Source organism: Dermochelys coriacea, chromosome 21 (genome assembly GCF_009764565.3).
Source record: "Dermochelys coriacea isolate rDerCor1 chromosome 21, rDerCor1.pri.v4, whole genome shotgun sequence".
In the NCBI taxonomy this organism is placed as follows: domain Eukaryota; kingdom Metazoa; phylum Chordata; order Testudines; family Dermochelyidae; genus Dermochelys; species Dermochelys coriacea.
In genome coordinates this window covers 10,863,535-10,885,440 of record NC_050088.1, presented here as the reverse complement: position 1 = coordinate 10,885,440, position 21,906 = coordinate 10,863,535, and the positions used below count along the sequence as shown (strand labels likewise).

The 21,906-nt window shown below is 44.0% G+C and overlaps 1 protein-coding gene across 11 annotated transcripts in view; it reads right to left on the bottom strand.

Moving 5' to 3' along the window:
- Window positions 1-21,906, bottom strand: part of ANKS1A (ankyrin repeat and sterile alpha motif domain containing 1A) — a 158,673-nt gene that overhangs the window by 72,299 nt on the left and 64,468 nt on the right. For 9 of the 11 annotated variants that reach the window (XM_038379560.2, XM_038379565.2, XM_043500232.1 and 6 more), the window contains 5 exons: window positions 21,616-21,705; window positions 16,082-16,202; window positions 13,321-13,364; window positions 11,612-11,744; window positions 8,203-8,780 (listed from right to left, as the gene is read on the bottom strand). In XM_038379560.2, the coding sequence (XP_038235488.1) occupies window positions 8,203-8,780; window positions 11,612-11,744; window positions 13,321-13,364; window positions 16,082-16,202; window positions 21,616-21,705 (966 nt within the window). Of the gene's footprint in view, window positions 1-8,202; window positions 8,781-10,479; window positions 10,523-11,611; window positions 11,745-13,320; window positions 13,365-16,081; window positions 16,203-21,615; window positions 21,706-21,906 lie in introns of those variants that run through there. The other 2 variants (XM_038379566.2, XM_043500237.1) reach the window with 2 other exon arrangements.

The following is a 21,906-nucleotide window of genomic DNA, read 5'->3' as shown; positions in this document are numbered from 1 at the left end:
AATGGAGAATTGAGAAAAGCAATTTGACCTGATAATAGAACATTACGCTCCACTCCAGTTATTTATAGGAAAGAGGGGCAGGGCAGTGTTGCCCACTGCCATCGTGAGACATGAAGTATTAATTCATCAACTAAATAATTCACAGACTGGGGAACACATGTTTCCAAGTGATTTCTGACTGATAAATCTCTGCTGGATTGTGCATTTCCTTTGGCTAACAAATCTAAAACAACACGCATGTTTTATTTAAGTTCTCTTTAATCCTCCATCAGAAGAAACGCTCTTGTCGAAAGGGCTAAAACTAGAACACAGAGCAGCCACATCACTTTATAGAGCTGGTGCAGGGACTTAGCGTGGAACACAGAACTGCATTAGAAATTCAACATAGGAGCTGCTCATTTGATGCTGGACAACTGTAAATATGGTGGATTAAGAAATATCGGGAGCAGGGTCTGCAGCAAATTCTCAATGGCCTGGCCAGTTCCTTGCTACTGCACATAGGGTAGAGGACAGATAAAGCTCTAGAAAACCAACTAGTTCACGACACAAATATTGCAATGCATTATTATGACACCACAAGAGTGTAAAAGCCGAAACTCTTTATGCTAAGGGACAGGGTGAAAGTGTAAAAAGGACACAATTCACACACTAATCAGGGAAACCCAGGGCACTGGCTACCATAAATATCCAACCAACCCTCACTGTACCAAGAACACAGATCCCTTAAATAATAACAGCCACTATTTAGGCATCAATAATTCTGAGTAATGAACTGCCTCTGTGGAGTCAACCAGCCAAGGGAATTGATTGTATGAGAAGCCAGTTTTGCCAGGAACTTGTGCTCCTTAAACAAGGGGAAGATGTGGTAGATCTCACTGTCAGGAAGTGTCATTGACCCTTCATGTAACACATGACACAGGGGTCACCTAATGAAATTAACAGGCAGAACATTTAAAAACAAACATAAGGGAGTACTTCACACAGCACACAGTCAACCTGTGAAACTCGTTGCCCAGGGACGTTGTGAAGGCCGCAAGTACAACTGGTTTCAAAAAAGGATTAGATAAGTTCATGGAGGATAGGTCCATTAATGCCATTAGCGAAAATGGTTAGGGACGCAACCCTACAATCTGGGTATCCCTAAGCCTCTGACTGCCAGAAGCTGGAACTGGATGACGGGCTGGATCACTCGCCAATTGCCCTGTTCTAGTCACTCCCTCTGAAGCATCTGGCATCGGCCATTGTTGGAAGACAGGATACTGGTCTAGATGGACCATTGGTCTAACCACGTATGGCCATTCTTACGTTAGCACTTGGATTGCCCAATTCCACTCAGAACTGATGCCTTAAATGTTATGCATATAACAGGAACTACATTTACAGCACTTTAGCTATTAAGTTATATTGACCCAGAAACCACTTAAAAATGACCCTGAGCTCAATACAAAATTCTAGCTGAGAGGGCACACGTGGGCAATTTTCCGCCTGTCTAGGCAAGTCACTCAACTGTCCCATGTCATAAACGAGTAGTCGCTGAGCCCCAAGCCTGCAGTGGAAGCACTGTGTTTTATTTTAGGCATATGCTTTAGAATGTGCAGCTTAGTCACTGTACAGGAACCCAGGCTGCCTCATATATTGAGTTGTACAGCACAGCTGGATATTTTCTGCTCCCAGAATAGAGAGAAATCTGATGAAATCATCCCAAGCTACATCAATGCAGCTCATGTAATGCTATTCAAAGTGCTGAGTGCAAAGAAGGAGTTGGAGATGAAAATCCATGCTTCGACGTACTGGGACACAAGATATCTATTATAGAAAGCACAGGACTCAAATCCCTGGGCCAGCGTGGGCCTGCTCCCTACATTTCCTAGTCTCATTTTAAATATTGGAAGCAATGGGGATTCTACCCATTTCTCTTTGAGACTATCCCATAAGATCGCTCTGTCGGGACTGTTAACCTGATAGCTCACATAGGGAATTTCATTTCTTAATTTCATCCCAGTGCTCCGAGTTTAACTCTCTACATAATTATCCTTGTTTATAAGCCCTTCAAATCCTTGTATATTATATGTTTATAGGCTCATAGAACCAAGAGTTGAGAGATTAAGAGTATCTATTGCCAAAGGTCATCTATTTCCCTAGTAAATGCAGAAACCTTTGGGTTCTCTACAGTATATTTTAGAGCATTTACTCAAGCCCAGCAATGGGGCTTCCACCACTTCCTTTGGGAGGTTATTCCTCAGACTAATAGATCTCAGAGTCAGGAAGTTTTTCCCCCCCATTAGTGTTCTGGAAGTTCAGTTAATTATTGTGGTGAAGTTCCACTTAGAACTGGGATCTCTCTCAGTATAAGCAAATAGATCTACCAAACGGGTAAGACAACAGAGGACAACAATCTGCGATATAGCCTGGGTGAGAAACAACAGAATGGTTTCCGGATAGCTGTAGAAACACTAGCTCCTGAATGGAAGACACAGGATTGGGACTCCAGAAACCCAAGTCTACTTCCAACGAGGCTATCAATTCACAGTGTGGCCTTGGGTAAGCCATAACCTCTGCATCTCAGTTTCCCTAAGTCTACAGCGCAAGGATGACAACACTCAAGAAGCTTTGTAACATACTTCTGTGTCTGTGAACTCAAACCAAAAATCAATCCTATATAGAACAGAATCCCACACTGAAAGCAGTTATTCCCAGAGCAAGTACATTTCTATGTTTTCTGAACCATACGTTAACTAGTTGCTTTTGTTTGTTCAGGATTTTAGCAGGGCATTCATCCTGGGAAGAAGGGAAAGGAACAGTTTTCACCCAACTGCTCATTACATGCTACAAGTCTACCAAGCGGTTCTATGAGTATTGTAACAGCTCAAAGAACGGGAAAACTTTGCATCACTGCAACTTTACACCTGACTCAAGAAAACCAGGTATCCTTAGGCCCACAGATCTTTTTAAATTCTGTCCAACTCTTATCCCAAGATTTTAAAGGGATAAAAGGGGCTGGGAGACGAAGCTCAATAATGGAGGCAGAAAACAGGCAGATGCAAAAGGTTATTTACAGTCGGTTCAAGTCAAGGAGGCCATTGTCCAAAAATCCAAGATTTCCTTACAAAAATACTACCTGCCTTGGAAGGACTGGGCCCGGGCCCAGCCAGACCTACCAGGTTGTGGATCCTGGCACTGTTTGCTTTATTAGATCTCTAGAGATGGAATTATACATACCAGGTCTTCTGGTCAAAAGACAGTTGATTCAAATGCTTTAAGACTGCTAATTGGTCAGAATCCCCGATCCAGACTAGTCACCACAGTTCGTGCCCGCATGCTCTGACAAAGGCAACGGTTATAGTGCCTTGCTGCAAAGGCTGCTACAGAAAGGAATTTTCTGTCTAACTGATCAGGCCATTTCTTTGAAAAAATGAAACATCCCTATCATTTACAGGGTAGGATCCACATCCTTCAACATGGTTATCACCAGCTTCAGTAATGTGACAGTAACCACAATGTTTTTCTTCTATACATCTCAAAGCATTCTACAAAAGAGAACCATCCTTCCCACATTTGACATAGGAGGAAATAAGTCAAAGGAGGAAAGTGGTATTTGCCCACGGTCACACAGAAGGTCTGCGGCAGCGCTAGGAACAGAACCCAGGTCTTCCTGATTCCTAATCCTGTGTCCTATTCACTGGACCGCACTGCCTACCCAAAAAGGCTTGGCAGTTCCTGTTTACACAGACATCTTGGTAATCAGCAGTAACTTACATTTACACAGGCGTCTAACAACATTAAATAAGCTCTATCTCCAGTGTCCTGCCAAATTCTGGTTTGCACAGTTATCTTTTCTCTACCTAAATACACTCTACAGTTTGAATTGGATATTCTTTACTTTATTCTAAGTTATGTACTGTTCCACGGTGCTGTTAAACACTAAATAGATGTTTCAACCCAGGTGGCTGTATTTCCAAGGTGGATGAACTGATTTCTGTCCAGTTTATAAAGTGTCTTAGGTCTCTTTTGGATAAAACCATTAAATATCATTTGGCAATCTATCAATTTGCCTGCATGCAACGGGAGGCTCTTCCAAGCATATGAACTGCACAGAATGAGATCTGAAACTATTCTCCCTTCCTCCCCTCTCGGCTGTAGAACAGATGCATCATCGAACATGCTCCTGAAGCTGGGCTGATAGCATCTCTCAACCTGGCACCAAACGGTCCCCTCCCCTTCCGAAACATGAACATAGTTTATTCTCCCATATAAAATTCATAGTGTGCTTTGACTGGTGTGTGCTGATCTCATAGCTGCTAAATATTCATGAACCAATTACAAAAAATAAATTTATCACTTTAGCCCTCAGCCAAGTTTTGAAGGATTCAAATATTTATGTTAATGAGAGGCTCTACCTCATACAGTTCCTCTCTCACCCAACTTTATTCCCGTTCACATGGGGGATCAAGCCAGCTTCACTCCTCTCTCCCACCCAATGCTGCATTGCTGTTTGCTTTGATAATGCCTACGTCTGGCTCATAAGGAGTTTATATCAGATGATGACAGCAGAGGGGGAGAGTGTGTGTGTGTTCATGTTCACATTAAACTGCCAGAGGGTCAGGAGACAAAGGAAACAGATACTAAACAAATTCTTTTGCAGCACTGAGCACAAAGTAATATTATCATATTATTTGGACCAGGGCCACAGAGTTGGGGAATCATAGAATATCAGGATTGGAAAGAACCTCAGGAGGTCATCTAGTCCAACCCCCTGCTCAAAGCAGGACCAATCCCCAACTTTTGCCCCGGATCCCAAAATGGCCCCCTCAAGGATTGAGCTCAAAACGCTGGGTTTAGCAGGCCAATGCTCAAACCACTGAGCTAACCCTCCCCTCCACTGCAAGTCAGCAACAGGAGGGATCTTTGCCAAGTGAATCACTGCTTCCCCATCCCACCCTCTTGCTGAAACAGGCACCACCTTCCACTTCCAAACAAAGGGGATTCAGCTATCTGGGGAAGGAGCTCACAGAAATTGATGAGCCTGGGAAGGGATCAGACCTTCCAAGGCAAAATTTACCTTCTTTCTTCACCACCTATGGACTTATTTGGCACCATCAGATAGCCCAAAAGCAACACATGCTTAGCTCTTCTCTGCCCCCAGCTTTGCTGTCCCATCTGCCTCATGAGGTCACTAAGGTCACTCCTGAAACACTTGACTCCAAGAGGAGGCATGCCCACTTTTAGTAAAGCCACTGGGTGAGACGGATTTTAATGTTTGCACTGCATAGAGCAACACAGACAGGGGCTATCTTCCCCAGGAGCTATCTGCATAAATATTAACATTAATGGAATAACGTGTGTAAATCTGCCATGCACCGATGGGAGATTATCCCACTGCCAACAGTCAAAGGCAGAAGAGATCCAGGCTCAGTGAGATTTTACATTAACCAGACACTCATTCAGAGGCTGTAAGTCACATCCTAATTCAGAAGCAGCTGCATTAACCCATCCAGGGGATGGGTAAACTTTTGAGAGAAAACTGAAGAGTTCTTTAGTCTCATCACTACAGTTCGAACTGCCATCAGACCGGTCTCTTTACTGCCCATTTAAGTTGTCACAACACAAAGTTCCCACGGTTGTTTCCTTCTCTTGCGGGTGTGAATTTTGGAGCTGGTGAAAAGGGAGTGGTTAGACATTTCTCACCTGAAGGGATGATAGAATACAAAACATTTTAAAATTGCAAAGAGCATATAGACCTTAGCCCAAGCATGTAGGACATGCAATGAGCACTTTTCACTGCACAGCTGCCCTCCACACCTGCCCCTATAATACGTTGCACTGACTGGTGCCTCTCCTGAGCAGAAACTAAGCAGGTCCAGGTGACCTAACCCCCACCTGATGAACTACCAGTATTTAGCTCTTCCGTAGTCCTTTTCCTCAGCTCTCAAAGCACCTTCCGAAGGAGGTCAGCATCATTATCCCCATTTTACAGATTGGAAAAAAAACAGAGCAAAGTGACTGGGCCAAAGTCAGCAGCAGAGCTGGGAATAGAATCCAGGTCTCCTGCACCCTAGATCAGTGCTCTATCCACTAAGCCACATTGTCTTATTACAAATGATGATTCTGAGGCAGGCATGATGTCCCAGGAATCCGGAGATGAAGATTTATTAGGCCCTCTACTCAACCCCCTTACAATTCATAATTTGAGCACCACAAGCTTTCAAACACCTGCAAATGCCCAGCACAGTCATGTCTCTGAAGGAGATCATGGGAAAACAACCCAGATCAGGATAAAGGAAAGCACTGATGCCTCATGGAGGGTTAAAAAGAAAATAATAATAAAAAAAGACAATAAGACACTTAAATCCTACAGATGATCAGGGGACAACAGCTGTGGGGAAAAGATAATGGGCCCCTGAACTTCACTGGGCCCTCTAGATGCTGCTGCAATACAGAAGATAAAAACTCCTCCATCCCAACACATCCCTTAAAAAAAGAATCAAACATTGCGGTTTTGAAAATAAAGTTTTAAATTAGAGCAGTTTAATTTTAGATTAAGGGGTAGGAATGCTTTACATTCACTGCCCCTAGCCTCCTCTCCCCATTTCTCTTCTTAGTCTGAACCATTACCAGCATGTGTCTGCATGACACTCTGGACTACATGACACTCTGTAGATTAAAGTGTCTCTGTTCCGTCCAGTGTTAACATGGCAACTGGTCCTGCAATCCATCTGCAAGGAAGCAGGGAGATAGATTTTCAAGCTTGCCCACCTGACTATACAAAGCAGGGAAGCTGTAACAGGGATTACGCTCTTGCTACAGGTCCTACCACCATAACAACATAAACCCAAAGAGGGCAGAGAGCTGAGCTTTCCCTTACCAAGTTTAGGGCTCCTCTGGAAACAGCCATCAGGGCAGGGGGGAGGAATTTCAAATGAAATGTGACAGCAGCACAGCAAAATAACTAACCGAGTCCCAACAGACCAACCTTCTGCTTAAGAATCAGTCCCTGATAGCCTTGGCATTATTGACCCAGCTTATCAATAACTGCACGGATGCTGTAACCAAGACAGCTGTGGAAGAACACTCAGTGGGGGTGAACTTCTCCTGGAAGCAAGATGGGGAGTGTGCTTCAACAAAAGGAGGAGGCCCACAGACACTTGCCCAGTTGCCTTGGAGGATTTTTGTTTAGCAGCATTTTCTCAGTACAGCCCTTCTTCATGAGGCAAGTTTCACCCATGTAATCAATAAAAGGTAACACTTAAGTTGGATTATACAGAGGCTGAGCCCCAATCAACACACACAGCGAGCAAGGGGCACGGTCATGGATATTTTCACTGGAACACCATGAACATGTCCCATTGAGTATGGGATTCCCTTTTGCCAGTCGTTTACAGGCCTGGCACGCATGCAGCCTTCATGAGCCTGATTCTCTCCCAGGGAGGCTTTCCCTTTCAGTGCACAAGGAGTGGCTGATCTGGGCTCATCTTTTACATAGTTCTGTTGCTCTACCAGTATAGAATCATCTCCAAAGAATGTTTCAGTAATGCTGAAGTGCTGAATTTCAGGAGGAACACAATCCCAGCTGAATGGTTCACTAAGGCCAACTTCCTAAGCATGAAATAAGGGTCCCTCCCTTTTGCACTCCACTAAAGTGACTTCTAACCCGCCTCTGAACTAACCACTTCAAGACATTAGATAGATCTAATAAATGTGAAAAAGCCTTCCAATTACTCCCTGCCTCCCATCCCATGAACCCAGCACACCCTCCTCACCCACCTCCCTTTCTGCACACACCGTAGGCAATGGTGACCTAGAAAGGAAACCCACCCTCCCCCCTTTTGGGCTGGGATACTCCCAAGAGAAGGAGTAGTGAAGGGGACACTAACACGACAACTCTCCTTTTACAAACACAAAACCCGTCCAAAGCACAGTGATGGACACGCCCAGAAAAGTGAAGCCAAGGATATGAACATTTCCAAATGTTTAAGAACGCCTGCTCTGATTATGCCTATCTCCTGGCATTTAACCACTGAAAGGCGTATTGTAATTAAACAGGCAAATAATGAAAGAAGCTGGGGTGAACACAAAGGAAGGTGAATAATGCTTCAAGCCCCACAACTTACTCTCTCCCCGCAACAGATTGAGTACGGTGCAACTCATACAGCACACACGCTCACTCCCAGCATTAAGGCATTAGTAAGCCAAGGTCAATCTTACCTCATCCCACTCCGAAGCAAAAGACGGAGATTTCTCCAGCCTTTTCTTCCCAGTGCTGCAGTTTGAGAGTGATTCGCTCCGGCTCCCCATGGCATCGTCCTCGGTCGGTGAGCAGGTCAGGAGGTCGGAGTCCGATTTGGACAAGCTACGACTGAGTTTGAGCTCTGCTTTGGGCTTGCCTCCTAGGTGAGCTCGGCCCCCAGCACCGCCTCTGTCTCCCTCTTCCTCTGCACCACCAGGGTGCTGCGGCACTTGGGGAGTCACTGCAGTTTCAGGTTCTGCCTGTTGGATGTTTTTGGGCTGGACTTTTGCGTAGATCGCTTTCTGGTTTTGCTCAGGAGAACTGGTCCGTACTGATCCAGAGACAGGTAAATCAACATCCTCCAACTGCATGGCAGGTGAGTGGCCTGTGCCCTCCGTGCCTCCTTTGGCCACAGAAGAAAGGAGCCTGAAAGGATCCTCGTTTATCTCACACACCGGGGAAGAGCCATGGAGTAACCCTGAAAACTGCTCTGGGACCTGGATGTCCTGGCTGTCTGCCGAATCTTGGCTCCGGCTGTCACTGCTCCTCCTGTGGTCTTCAGGGGGATGGAGACAGAAATAAAGAGAGATTAAAAAACACGGAAGGAGAAGCAAAACTCCACCTCCCCTAGAGAGAGAGGGAGCGATAGAGAACAGTTCAGTATTGTTTGAGTGCTCAACTTGTACCCAAAGTCACGGCATTTATGAAATTCCAAATACTGCCCTGATTTATGCAATCTGGCAGCTCTCCTTGTTGTTTTATTCCCGTTAACACTAACAAGAAGGCCTTGCTATATAAGGCCAGGAGAAGTGCTAACCCTATCCTGCAGACAGAGAGAGAGAGAGAGGTGGGGGGAGGAGTGGGGGAAGACAGACAGACAGACACTCCTGGAACATCTGATACATTTCCATAAAGGCCAAAGTGTTCTATAGAGCAGCACCTCCCTATTCTTGATTCAGATTGCGGGGTGGGAAAATTGCTGGGCTGCAATTAACCTGCAAAGTTCCAAAATCCCTTCCCCAAAAGAGCTGATTTCTTCTTTGGTGGCTTCAGAGCTCAACTTCTCCTCCTCACTTCGGGGGCGGGGGGGGAGGAGGGGAGGGAGAGGAGGGCTTAAACTAGTAACATCTCACTCCACCAGAAAGTCTCTCTTGTTAACTAACCACTAAACACAAGATGGTCTGATCTATTAATGCAGCAAGCTGCTTGCAGTACTGACTGTCCCAGAAATCTGACACTATTCCTCTGCTACTAATATTTTAACATCCTTAATATCAAATACCAGTGCCCTGGATAAATCATGAATAACTGACTGAACCCAACTGCCAACTGGCACACAGAAGCAGAGCGGCCCTCACCTTATTCATATGGCACACGTGTAATCTAATTGTACAGGATTTTAAAATGCTTGGAGGGAACTGCCACTTTCTCGTCAACTGTCTGGGATCATACTCCTGTCAATGACTGCTAGTACACACACATTATAACCACTTGAATTTAGTGCTGGGGAAATGTGCTGCCCTCAAGACTGAAGTCTTCAACCCAGCAGATAATTACAGCGGGGGCAGCACTAGTGCAAAATGCCCTGATAATGTGACTTGTCCAACTCTGAAGTGTAGGGAGAACGTCTAGAGGGGACAGGGAAGGTCCACTTCCAAGGCCCATCCAGTCCTTGTCTACTTGTTTGAGACAACCAGCTCTCCAAGATCACAACAGGGAGGACCAGTCTCAATCAACAGCGCCAAATGTTCTAGTGAATTTTGTGACTAAAAACCAGTCAACTATGGATTGGAATGAAACAGACTTTCACACGGGCTTCCTTTTTAGCAATAGGGTTGATTTACTCATTTTCAAATACTAGTTGCATTTATACGATCCAACAACATATCCTTTTCCTGGAAACTAAAAGAAGGCACTGGATTAGCAGTTTACCCGTGGAAGCTACTTTAGACATTGGGACAAAATTAACATGAGTTTAATCACAGAGAATGTGGGTGATGTAATATCTTTTATTGGTTGAACTTCTGTTGGTGGAAGGGACATGTTTTTGAGTTTCCCAGAGCTCTTCTTCAGGTCTAGAGAAAGTAACCAGAGTGTCTCCACTAAATACACGCATAAGGGATCTGTTCCACCTTGTATTTGGCTCAGACACTCTGGTTACTTTCTCTAGACCTGAAGAAGAGCTCTGGGGAACACCCAAGCTTGTCCCTTCCACCAACAGAAGATGGTTCAATAGAAAGTATTACCTTACTTACCCTGCATCTCTAACATCCCGGGACCAACACGGCCACAGCAACACTGCAAACGTGAGTTTGATTAGTTTTATTTAGTCCCTTATACATTTGTTTGTTCCACAGAAATACAAGAGACACAACTTATACAACTGGCAGCTTCTGCCTGGGAACAGAACAGCAGCACAAGTAGGAACTGAGGTTAGCCAGTAGGGCAGCCCACTGAAGTAGCTCACACTTCTTACCCTCTTATGACCATTTCAAGTATGGCACCCCAAAAAACAGAAAATTAAGTTGGTTAAAAATTCTAAGGAAGTGAGGTAACTGGAAATTACCATTGATGCATGTAAATGCAGTGTAAAGTTTGCAAATGAAATTGCTAATAGGATGGAAGAGGAAACATCTCTCCAGTTACAAGATCTCTAAGGTCCTGCCTACACTATATCTTACGCTGCTAGGGGCTGTCCCAACGCTTAACCATGCTAAAGTACTGCAGGACCAGACTGTGTGTTCAATTTATCCCTGAGCAAGGATACAAGGTTGTAACAAACCAGGAATACATTAAGCTAGTTCCAACCATACACACAGCAAGGTTGAACCCTGTTTTAATCATAACAAATCATTTACTCTATGGTAACCAGTTCCACCACAGGGGAAATTACTGCATAGACTAGACAGTAAGTCTTGATGGCCTTAGCAGCCTTTTTCTTCTCATTCCTTTTCTATTCCTAACTCCTCATTTTGTCAACGCCCCAGTTTAACATTTAATGGCATTTCTGTCTGAAGGCAGAAAGGCAGCTGGCAATAGCTTGTGCCACATGCTAGAACACTTGGGCCCACACAGAGCAGACTGGCCAATCTCCATTCCCAAAGACTAACAAAGGGGCCTCTGTTAGAAGGGAAAGCACAGTCACCCATTCAGCCTCTTCAAATGAAGCACCAACCCCAAGACCAGGACAGAAATACCCCAGGGAGGAAGAAGGCAAAATGGGGGTAGTGACACTTGCAGAGAAGAGCGGATAAGCAGAGATGAAAGCCTTGAGGGAAAGAACATTTCAGAGCATTGACCTTACAAACCAGTACTAAAAATCTCACAGATAAGCACAGAAGCAGGGTTGCTGTTGGGGCTAAATGCACAACCAGAGCAAGTCCTTACCTGTTGAGGTCTCAATCATGCATGATTCGGGGTTTGGATATTGCTCAGAATGGCTATAAGAGAGGTCGGAAGAACCTTGGCGATTCAATGGCCATTGACCATCTTGGGAAGACGTGCCTTTTCGGGGGTTGGCCTGCAAATACACCTTAGATTATTCCAGTCTTACAGCCAGTATGGTCATCTTCACTACAATGGTAAAAACATGCCAACCATTGCTCCCACTCTGCTGAATAGGTAGCAAAGCAGAACATCTGAGGGAACTAATTAGAACACGGGGAGATTTTCAGAGGCACAGAGGACAATGTGGTGGGAACTGGGTGCCCAACTCGTCTGTGCCTTTGAAAATGTCCCCTGTTTATACTCAAGGTTTAATTCTGAAAATAACCTAGTAACATGCATTTTGTCCATAGAGACTTTCAGTTATAACTGCGAGAAGCTGGGACTGGATGACAAGGAATGGATGACTTAACACTGCCCTCTTCTGTTCATTCCCTCTGAAGCATCTGGCACTGGCCAGCATCAAAAGACAGAATATGGTGCCAGAATGGTCATTCTTATATTCTTAACTCATTTAGTAACTATTATAAATACACACATACAAAGACACCTGCACTTGCCCTTGTATTCAATCTTCACTGAAGGTTTCACACGTAACAGGAGTTGACTAACACCTAATGGAGCATGTAAGCCTCTTTGGGCAGAGGCCGCCTCGTTTGTACATTAAACGTACAATTAAAATCATTTAAAAATCAAAACACACAGACATGGTGCAGATGAAGATACTCAGTCCTGGTATAGAACCAAACAGCTGAATTTAAGAAAGCTCTCTGGCCAGCAGTCTGGTATCTTCAAACATGAAATACTCACCAAGCCAAACTTTCCTCGTTAAACCATTCTAAAAATACTCCTTTTGCCTTCCCCACCCAAAGCAAGTTTAAGTCTCCCTTCTATATACCCAGGAGAGCTTATCACATGTCCCCTGGATGAAAAGCATCAAGCTCTCTATACTCTTTTTGCCCCTGCTTCCTGATCCAAAGATTAACAGTGGCATTTTATAGGGTGGATCTTCCCTTCCCTACCCCTGCCCAGCAAGGACCCACTATAATGCATCATGCCACAAAGTTTCTTACAAAAATTGCATGCAAGTCTATCTTCTGTGGCAACAAGACGAGACCAGAGCAACTGGGTGAGATGGAGCAGACAGCCTCACAATGCACAACCAGTGGCTCTAGCAGAAGATTATTTTTGCAATAAATTGGAAGCAGAAACACTCACTTGCCCAAACTATAAATATGAGTATTTGTGCCTAGAACAGGAAAAGCTTGTCACAGGCATGTGTTTACACCTAGTAAAGCAGGAATCATGCTGGACAGAATTTACATCACATCACCCTGAGAGAATGCAGCCCTACTTTGTGAGCTTGTTTGCATTTTATTTCTGCACTCCCTCCCCCCAAAAATACTACAGGAAATGACTTTTCCACCTTAAAGAAGGTGCAGTTAAGGAATGTTTCTGTTACAAGGAGATAGCAGTACTGTTTTGCTCTTAGGCATTTAAGCAATCCTGAGCAGTACAAAGGCAGACTCATGTCTCTCCCACAAAAGTGAAGTACACAGTTTGTGGTTTGCTCTCTCCCAGGAAAGACAGAATTGTGATGTCAAAAGAAAATTTTGCTTCTCTTGTATCAGAAAGAACCAAGTCACTCCTACCTGAAGCTGGTGACTGCTGACAGCACCTGAAGATGGCGATTCCCCTAAGAGGAGGAAAAAAAACACCACATCAAAACCTGGGCATGTTTTTCCTCCACCTGTTCTCGATGATGTATCTGACAAGTTTTACCAAGCCCCTCTGACCAATCCACAGGGAGGACCATGCCAGTGGACTTGACTTAGTTTTCATCACATAGCTTAACTTTCTATACACGTTAGCCTTGTCAAAATTCCTTGCCATACGAGATGGGAAGCTGGTTTAGATCAAACTAAACCAGATCTGAAACTCTGCCCAAAGCATCAGGTGAATCTTGACAGTGCTAGAGAGCTTTAATCCACTCACAAAAGGAAATCAGGGCCAAGGGGCTAAGAACACATGTGCAGTCATGACTGGACACAAGATGGAAAGCAGCAGTGCAAGAAGGGAGGCAGCAGTTATAAATATTATAAATGAAGCAAAGTACCATTAAAAACAGCACTTTGTGCCTTAAACACAAACCAAGAGCTGTCAAGCACCTGGAGTTAAATGATGCACTGAGTAACTGACCCCTGTGCCATTTGGATCATGCAAGAGCACTGCTGTTCCTGCAGAATGAGGAGAGCTAGCCAGGCAGAGAAAAACTGCAAAACCTGTAGCCTTGCCATACTGCTGTCTCACACATTATCTCACTACTTTAAAAACTGATCCATTAACTTTCAAGGTAAGAGCTGTGACAAAAAGCACCATTTAAAAAGGACGACAGTAATATGGGTACTGGAAAGATAGTGACTGCTCTGCTAACACTCCCCCCCGGCCCCACCACCACGTGCTGAGAGAGAACAGGAGCAGAGATGATCAAGTCCTACCCTTTCTCCCTCCCACCCCAAGCTTACTGCTGCTTCTTGCATTCAGATTCTTGTATACAGTACCGAGAAAGGCACTGGTAGACCCCTTTTCCTCTAACAGCAGCCCCTACCCACCACTTGAGCTGAGCCACCTCTTGGTGCTAGATCTAAATAAACTATTTCAATCCAAAATGAAAGGAACCAATACAGAGTCTCAGAACCAAACAAACACTGTTAGATTTTTGGATTGCTCTCATCCGAATGGAGAAGGGGTGGGGGAGGGGGGTTCTTTAGGTTCATTAGAACCACAATGAGACATCCCCAGAGCTCCAACCTGGATTCAAGGCTACTATCCTTCTGGCTGAGGACTAGACAGGAATCAGGATTCCTCTGGCTCCTTATTCAGCTAAATGGATGACAAGGGGCTTCCATCAACTCCTCCCTCTTTTAAGGGATTGGGCCCAAAGACTCTGCAGTACTCATGGCTCATGCCAGGCTGAGGGGGAGAACCTTGGATCAAGATCTGAACTTAAGTCTCCATGCGTTTGTGCAAGGAATCACATTAATGTATCATAGTTTAAACAGTTCATTATATTGTGCATATGTAACTACACACACCTCCATATCCAATGCTTATTTATGCACTAGCATGTAAAGCAAACGGACCAGAGCAAGAAGAAGGAGTAGTATTGTCATTGGCAGCTTACAGAAAAGACAAGTCCAGCAGCAGCTGAACAACATGAATCAAACCTTTCAAGCCAAGCATTAGAAGACATGAGCTAGCTTTTCAATCACCACCCAAGGACTTCTCCAATTTGGGACTGTGAAGCATCAACCTGAAAACCACTGCAGTTTTGCATCAGACTACAAATAGCTCTGGCAAAGGTTGGTGGGAAAAATCAATGACCTCTTTGGCATTGAGCGTGTGCGTGCGCGTGTGAGAGATTACCAGTAGCATTCAAGAAGTGGAAACTAGCATCTGTGAACAGACTAGTAGGAGGAGTGAGATTCTGGAGGGCAAGCAAGCAATAGTCATAACACTAAGTCATATTTACTATTCATTCAGTCTCAGGATGAAACATTTGCGGCTTTAGACTGGAAATCACAACTAAATTCCCCATATCTCTTGCTTGTTTCTGTTGAACACTGAGCAGATCTTTCACCTAAAAAGCTCTCCTTGAAAGAAAACCAAACGCAACAATACCCATCTACAAAATACAGGGTGGTGTAAACAGCTCCAGGTTCCCAAATCCCACAAACCACCAAATGAAGGTCCCTCTGGGGGAAGAGGGCCAAGTGCAGTGTTTAATCTGATAGCATGATTGGATTTTAAACTGGCGCCTAACAGTGGCTTACTTCATCTGTGTTTTCTTCCTTTGCTAATTTACTTTTCTAATTGGCTCTGACAGCCAGTGGTGCATTTGTTGATTTCGGATTGTGATACCAGGGCCAGATCCTCAGTTGACATGAATTGGCACCATTGTATTGACACAGATTTACACCTGCTGAGGATCTGGTCCATCAGTATTTACACACTTGTATTTGTTTGACTCACTTGACCAGGATTTTTCCCTAATGGCAACTGATTGGTTATTCTTTCATTTTGATCTTTCTTGTTCCTGTTTCGCTTGCTGTGTGCGCGAGATTCCAGTGTTTTAATTTTTACAGTTCAATGGGTCAAGTCCCTAGGATCTCATATTTGCCTGAAGGGCAAAAAACCTTCTCTTAATGTAGATATTGAGGCAGGAATATTTTAACCCTCTCCCCTGAGAATGGAAACAAATTACCAAGGGAACATAACTGCAGCACAGAATCCAGCCATCCGAACCAGAGAAATAGCTAGGATCAAATTCCTCCCCTCGTGCCTCCTACATGCTGGTTACATCTGCCAACCCAGGCAGTCTGGGCATTGCTGTCTTTCTGTATCATCTCTTACCTTTTGTTTTTCTATCCACTGCAAGCGGCTTTTTAGTTTCTGCAGTAAGCAACAGCTCATAAGGATGCTCCTCCTCTTCCTCGGCGGCATTTCCCCTGCTCTTCCTCCGCACCACAGAGGCCTAATGAGACACAGCAAGATGTAGTTGTCTGTCGAAGTCAGTGTCATTTACCCCTCTGGTATGCACAGAGCCCTCCTCTATGCCATTGTTCTCAACATAGAAGGTGCAGCAGAATCCACCCCCTGCCTGAGAACTAATTCAGAAGCTAAGATTGTTTCTTAAAAATGCAAACACCTCTCCCCACCCCCACACTACTTTCTAGCTCTTACAGTTGGAAAAAAGCCTTCCAGACTGCCCAAGTAACTGATATAGTGATGACTTGCTCAGTCTGCAAGCAGCCTGAAAAAATCCGTATACACTTTAAAGGAATGCTGACTCAGACTTCATGAGGCAAAACTTATTAACTATTTCACTATTGATTGATACTTCAGTTAGCGAGCATACGTGTCTCACAAACCCAAAATACCTCCTTCTCACTTTCCCAGGTGTCAAAAGTCACAATTAGCATTTTCAATATCAAGTGCCACAGCATGCTTCAAACTGAAAAGACCAGGAGCAACATAAATTGAATTTAACATCAAAGTAACAAAGGGTTCTGAAGTGACTGTATTACTTATTTCCATTTTCAAGAGAAATCTCTTTTTGTAATTAAATGGCTCTGGAACAGCTGGAGAATCCCCAACCAACTGCACTGGAGAGCTGCAGAACGCAGGAGTCTTGCTGCAGAGTACGTGCACCTTAGCAAGGAGTTACCTCTAGGAAGCCTGCCAGTGGTGGTTTTTAAACACACCCAACCTCCTAGGCAGTCAAGTTACCTTCCTTGATCCAGTGCACCTCCAATGCTAATGTATTAGAGACTAAGGCCGTGGTTCTCAACCTGCGGCCCAACCAACACACAAGCTGCGGCCCTGTGACATCCTCAGAGCCATACAGATAGTATTGGATGCGGCCCATATAATATGTTGTGGGCTGCATAAAGAGGTTGAGAACCACTAGACTAAGAGCATGTCTACGCTGCCCTGCAGTTCAGCCTATGGTGCGTCTATAGTAATGCACCCCAAAGTGCTGTGCTGTGACCCCCCCATGTGGACACTGAAGGCACAAACGGCAAGGTTCCTGCTTTGCATCAGTATTGTCCTGTTTGAAGAGGACTACAGTCGGGTGAACTAGTTCACACCCTCCGTGTCCTCATCAGGGAGATGCAGCACAGCACATTGGTGCGCATTACTATTCACACCTCCATTGGCTAAACTGCAGGGCTGTGTAGACACGTCCTTAGTCTGTATCAGGTTCAAACTAACTCAAAGCCTCACCACAAAACTGAATCAGGAGTTTGCTTAGCAAGGTGGTGAACCTTAGCAAATCATTTGAGGAACATGCTCTGGGTATGTAACAAAACCAGGTTAGTTTCCCAAGGTTTTGTATTTACATGCGCATCTGCAGTCAAAACACCTTGATTTCCCTGAGCCCTAAATGAGGAACGAAAGACCTTCAGTAATAGGCATGCACTAGCCTGGGCAGTCGGCAGTCAGCACTCAGATCATAGGACTGGCTTCTCACTTCATGTTGAGAATAATCCTACCACAAGTCACCCAGTCTCACCCACCCATTTGCAACATTCAGTCTGGTAGCTAAATTAATGACAAGAAAGTGACCGTTTCCACCTGGTTTATATGCCACCGAATCCATAAGCACTGACCGTGGCTAACTGTGCTGGAATGTTCACTGCTACTTTGCCTCCAAAGAATGAAGGCTTTAAAACAGGAGCATGACAAGTAGCAGCTTTTGGAATGGCAAGTGTGCAGTATGCCACCTTCCTTTTTGAAAGGAAGGCATTACTCCCTCTGTTAGAGCTATTAAGACCTTGCATGTTTGGGGGCATTAGAGCAGATATTTTATTTTTAAGCCAACACACCCAATTTACTGTTATTTTTCCCACTCTGATGCAGCTCAAGAAAAAAAAAAGTTTCTGCTTTTCTACAATTTGTATCACAGCAGTCCCAACTGAGACGAGAACTCTGTTGTGCTAGGTGCTCTACTAACACTGTGAGAGGCAGACCCTGGCCCTAAAAGCTTACAGTCTAAGCTATGATGTGACTGCCTGTTACGTTAAACTGCCAGGACAGGATACTAACAGAATGGCCTGGACTAACGAGCCACAATTTAATTAATGAGGGTTTCAAACCATGCAAGCACTCTACATAACTTACTGGCTGGACTATCCACACTGCTTCAAGTATAGCTGGGTACCGCCTCTCGATGGGAGAGGCTGAGTAGAGAACATACACTGATTGTTATTTTAACTAGGCTTTGCTTATTCACAGCATCTGTCTGAGTAAGGGTCCAAGAAACACTGAACATTAAGACTTACAGCTCTCCTCTGAGGTAGGTATTTATATACATGCCCAAAGCACTGAGAATATGTAGATCTTGCACTGTGTCCTGAAAGTCCAACACTGGCTCTGATGATCAATTTGGGGGGGAGGGAGGTGAGGGGGTGAAACTTACAAATCTAGGACCTTCTACCCTCAGCAATGACTTGCACAAGGTATTTGACATTTGAATTTGTTTAACTGAAAGAAGACAGACCTTAAATCCTATGCTATCTAACTTCCATCTAGACATGCACCAGGGATGGGCAAAAGAAAACTCAAGTTAACATCTCATCCATCACGCATGCACATGGTTCATTTCCCGAAGTACATTGGACTGAGTAGGTAATCAACCCCTTAGTCCTACTCATTAGGAGCCACCACCCAGTCGGTGTTTGAAAACACCCTGTCAAACATACTTAACCCTATAAACATTGAACACTCCCAGATCTGGATGATTTCCTGTAATTCACCTCTTAATGGCTTGTCCTGCCTTTAGGATTTATTGCTTCAACTTAAAAAAAAAAAAAAAAAAAACAGATGGCTCTAATTCGGTCTCTCTCCCCCCGGCCAGAGAACTACAGAATACCATTGGAATAATCACGTTTTGTTTGAAACTAGGTGTGTCTAAGCTTCCCATTTTGATGATGGGAGTAAGTAAATAAAACATGAACTGAAGTCTTGTTTGAGATTTCAGTCTGTTATTAGGCTACAGAGACAGAAGGGTTCTATTGATGCTGAAAAAATTCACTAGTCAGCTATGAGCAATCAGCCATTCTGCACGTAAGTGCAAAACATCTCTCAATGGTGAAAGTCATGGTGCACAAGTGAGGAATAACTGCTTATACTATGAAGATTATCTCATGGCAACAGAATAAAAGGCTGTTTTGAAATAAAAGCTTGGCATTTATAGAGTTCAGTTAAAAAATAAGAATACCATAATTTGTAATTTTCTCATAATCATGATATTTTCCTGTCCCTAAAGTTATGGCAGGTTTTGAGGAGATAGATGAGGATTCTGTGCCATGTGTTTCAATGAGACATTTACAGTCTTCCTCAGGCACATTGTCCCAGCAGCTGTCCCTGTGGTGGACAGACCTGGCAGGGAGAACATACGTTGTGATATGACAATAGGGTAGAGTTTCAGTGGGCTCTGCTAAAAATCTTCTACAGCTACTGTATTAAAATCGCTCCAAGAAGACTTTTCAATTGCCTAACGGTATCACTTCATTATTGATCACATTTCTAACTTGGTCAAGAGCACGCCACCATGAGGGCCATACAGACCAGGATTGAAGTCAGCCATGACTTAGTCCAGTCTGAATGGAAACATTGCATTTTTATCCTCAATTCAAAACTAGGAATTCTCTCAAATTTAACACCCCTCCCCCCAAAAAAATCTCTCTTCAGGCAGAGATCAAGCATTGAAAATTTTATCCTGAAAGGAATTCTGGGAAAGCATGAGTATAAGAAGCAGGAATAACCACTTGAAATAAAACAGTTGTACCATCTTATCTATGGGTTTATCTATGCATCCGATGAAGTGAGCTGTAGCTCACAAAAGCTTATGCTCTAATAAATTTGTTAGTCTCTAAGGTGCCACAAGTACTCCTTTTCTTTTTGCGAATACAGACTAACACGGCTGCTACTCTGAAACCCATCTTATCTACAGTAATCAATACCAGACAGCTACAATTACACAGTCAGTGCATGGATATCACTGCAGTTGGTTTCAAACCAACATGCCCTTGAGGAATCACTTTGTACACACATCTGTTTGCCAGCAAGATTTCCCCTAGCTGATCACGTTTCCACATCAGCTTTAATGGAGGAACAGTAAGAGCAAGTGTTTTGTAATTATGATCAAGATCATGTACATCTCCCTCCCTCCATTATGTTTATCTTTATAAGCAGAGTTTCTGCTTCCAAATTACCTGGTGACTCCTTTCCCCAGCATGTGCACACACACACACACTCCCCCCCACCAAAAAACCAGCATGTGGAAAGGATTATGAAATTAATCTGAAAGACCGTTTGTAATGCCAGCAAAACCCGTTCAATAGGCCATCGTGAAACAACCTAATAAATTGATTTTACCCCCAAAATATCCCCAGACGTACTGCACAGTTCTACGCGGGTTTTTTTAAAGCCAACATTTTCACTTACACCTTGCATATATATGCTGTACTCCAAACAGTAGCAGATCAAGATAACCAGGTAACAAAATTCAAATCCAAGTGTCTGGTGAACTGAGAGTCCGTTCGAGAGGAGAGAGGCAGAAAAGACTTTCAACTTGTATCTTTACATACATCTTACTTGAGGAATGCTTAAGATTTTCAGTACAGCAGGAAGTTAGCGAGGTTCTCTCGGGATCTTTATTACCTGTTAGCAGAAGTCTCCAACTACACATTTAGGGGGTTTTCCCTTTTAAGTGCCTTCTGCAGAGCTTGTTCATCTGAAGCTCTGGGAATTTGGCAAAATGAGCAACAAAACAGACTGCAAACAGTTTAATGTGAACGATCTAGTTTGGCATCACAAAGCACCACATACAGACTAGACATCTGCAGGTGGAGATTTCTTTCACACACGCAATGGACCAGATCCTCAGCTGGTATTAATCAGTTGAACTCCATTGAAGTCAGTGAAGTTACACCAATTTACACCTCCAAATATCTGGCCCATAATTGGGAGCTAAGATGCAACATAATTTAATGGCCTCGCATCTCTGTGGACCCGGATTCAAATGCAGGCTTTGGCATTAAATGAAAATATATTTAGTGGGTTCATGATAGCGGACAACTGTCCACATCACAAAACCATTGCCTGATGGAATTCCCTTAGGAAGAGACTTTTTAAATCTGAAACTGGAGGAAGGGTTTCAGGTCAGGACTGAAGTGCACTGGCAGAGTTTTGTAAGGGATGTTTCCATATCAAATTGCCAGTAATATTGCCCCACACAACAAATCCTTCACTTTCATTATCAGATTCACAAGGGAGTTAAGATAATCATATTTGGCTCCTCCCGGACCATTAAAACTCATCTTTAAACCACACATTCACCCACCCCTGCAAAAAGAAAGCCCCCAGTAAAGCCTGCGTACCTCACACGAAGCACTGCGACCTAGCTTCTTCTCCACATGCTCCTCCTCTTCATCAGGGGGTGGCTTGGCAGGAGGGGGTGGACGCTCTCTCTGCAATTTAAAAGGCCACCATTAATGGCTTTGTTTTAAATTCCCTCCTTTCAGCCCCCTCTTATATGCTTAAAGGGAAACTCTATCCCCAATAAGACTTTTTTTAGAGTGAAGGACAGCAAAAAGGGTTTGCCCTAGCAGCTGGGAGATTCCCAGCTGGGCTGGTGCCTATGCTCCTTCACAAAAGCACCTTTCTGACTC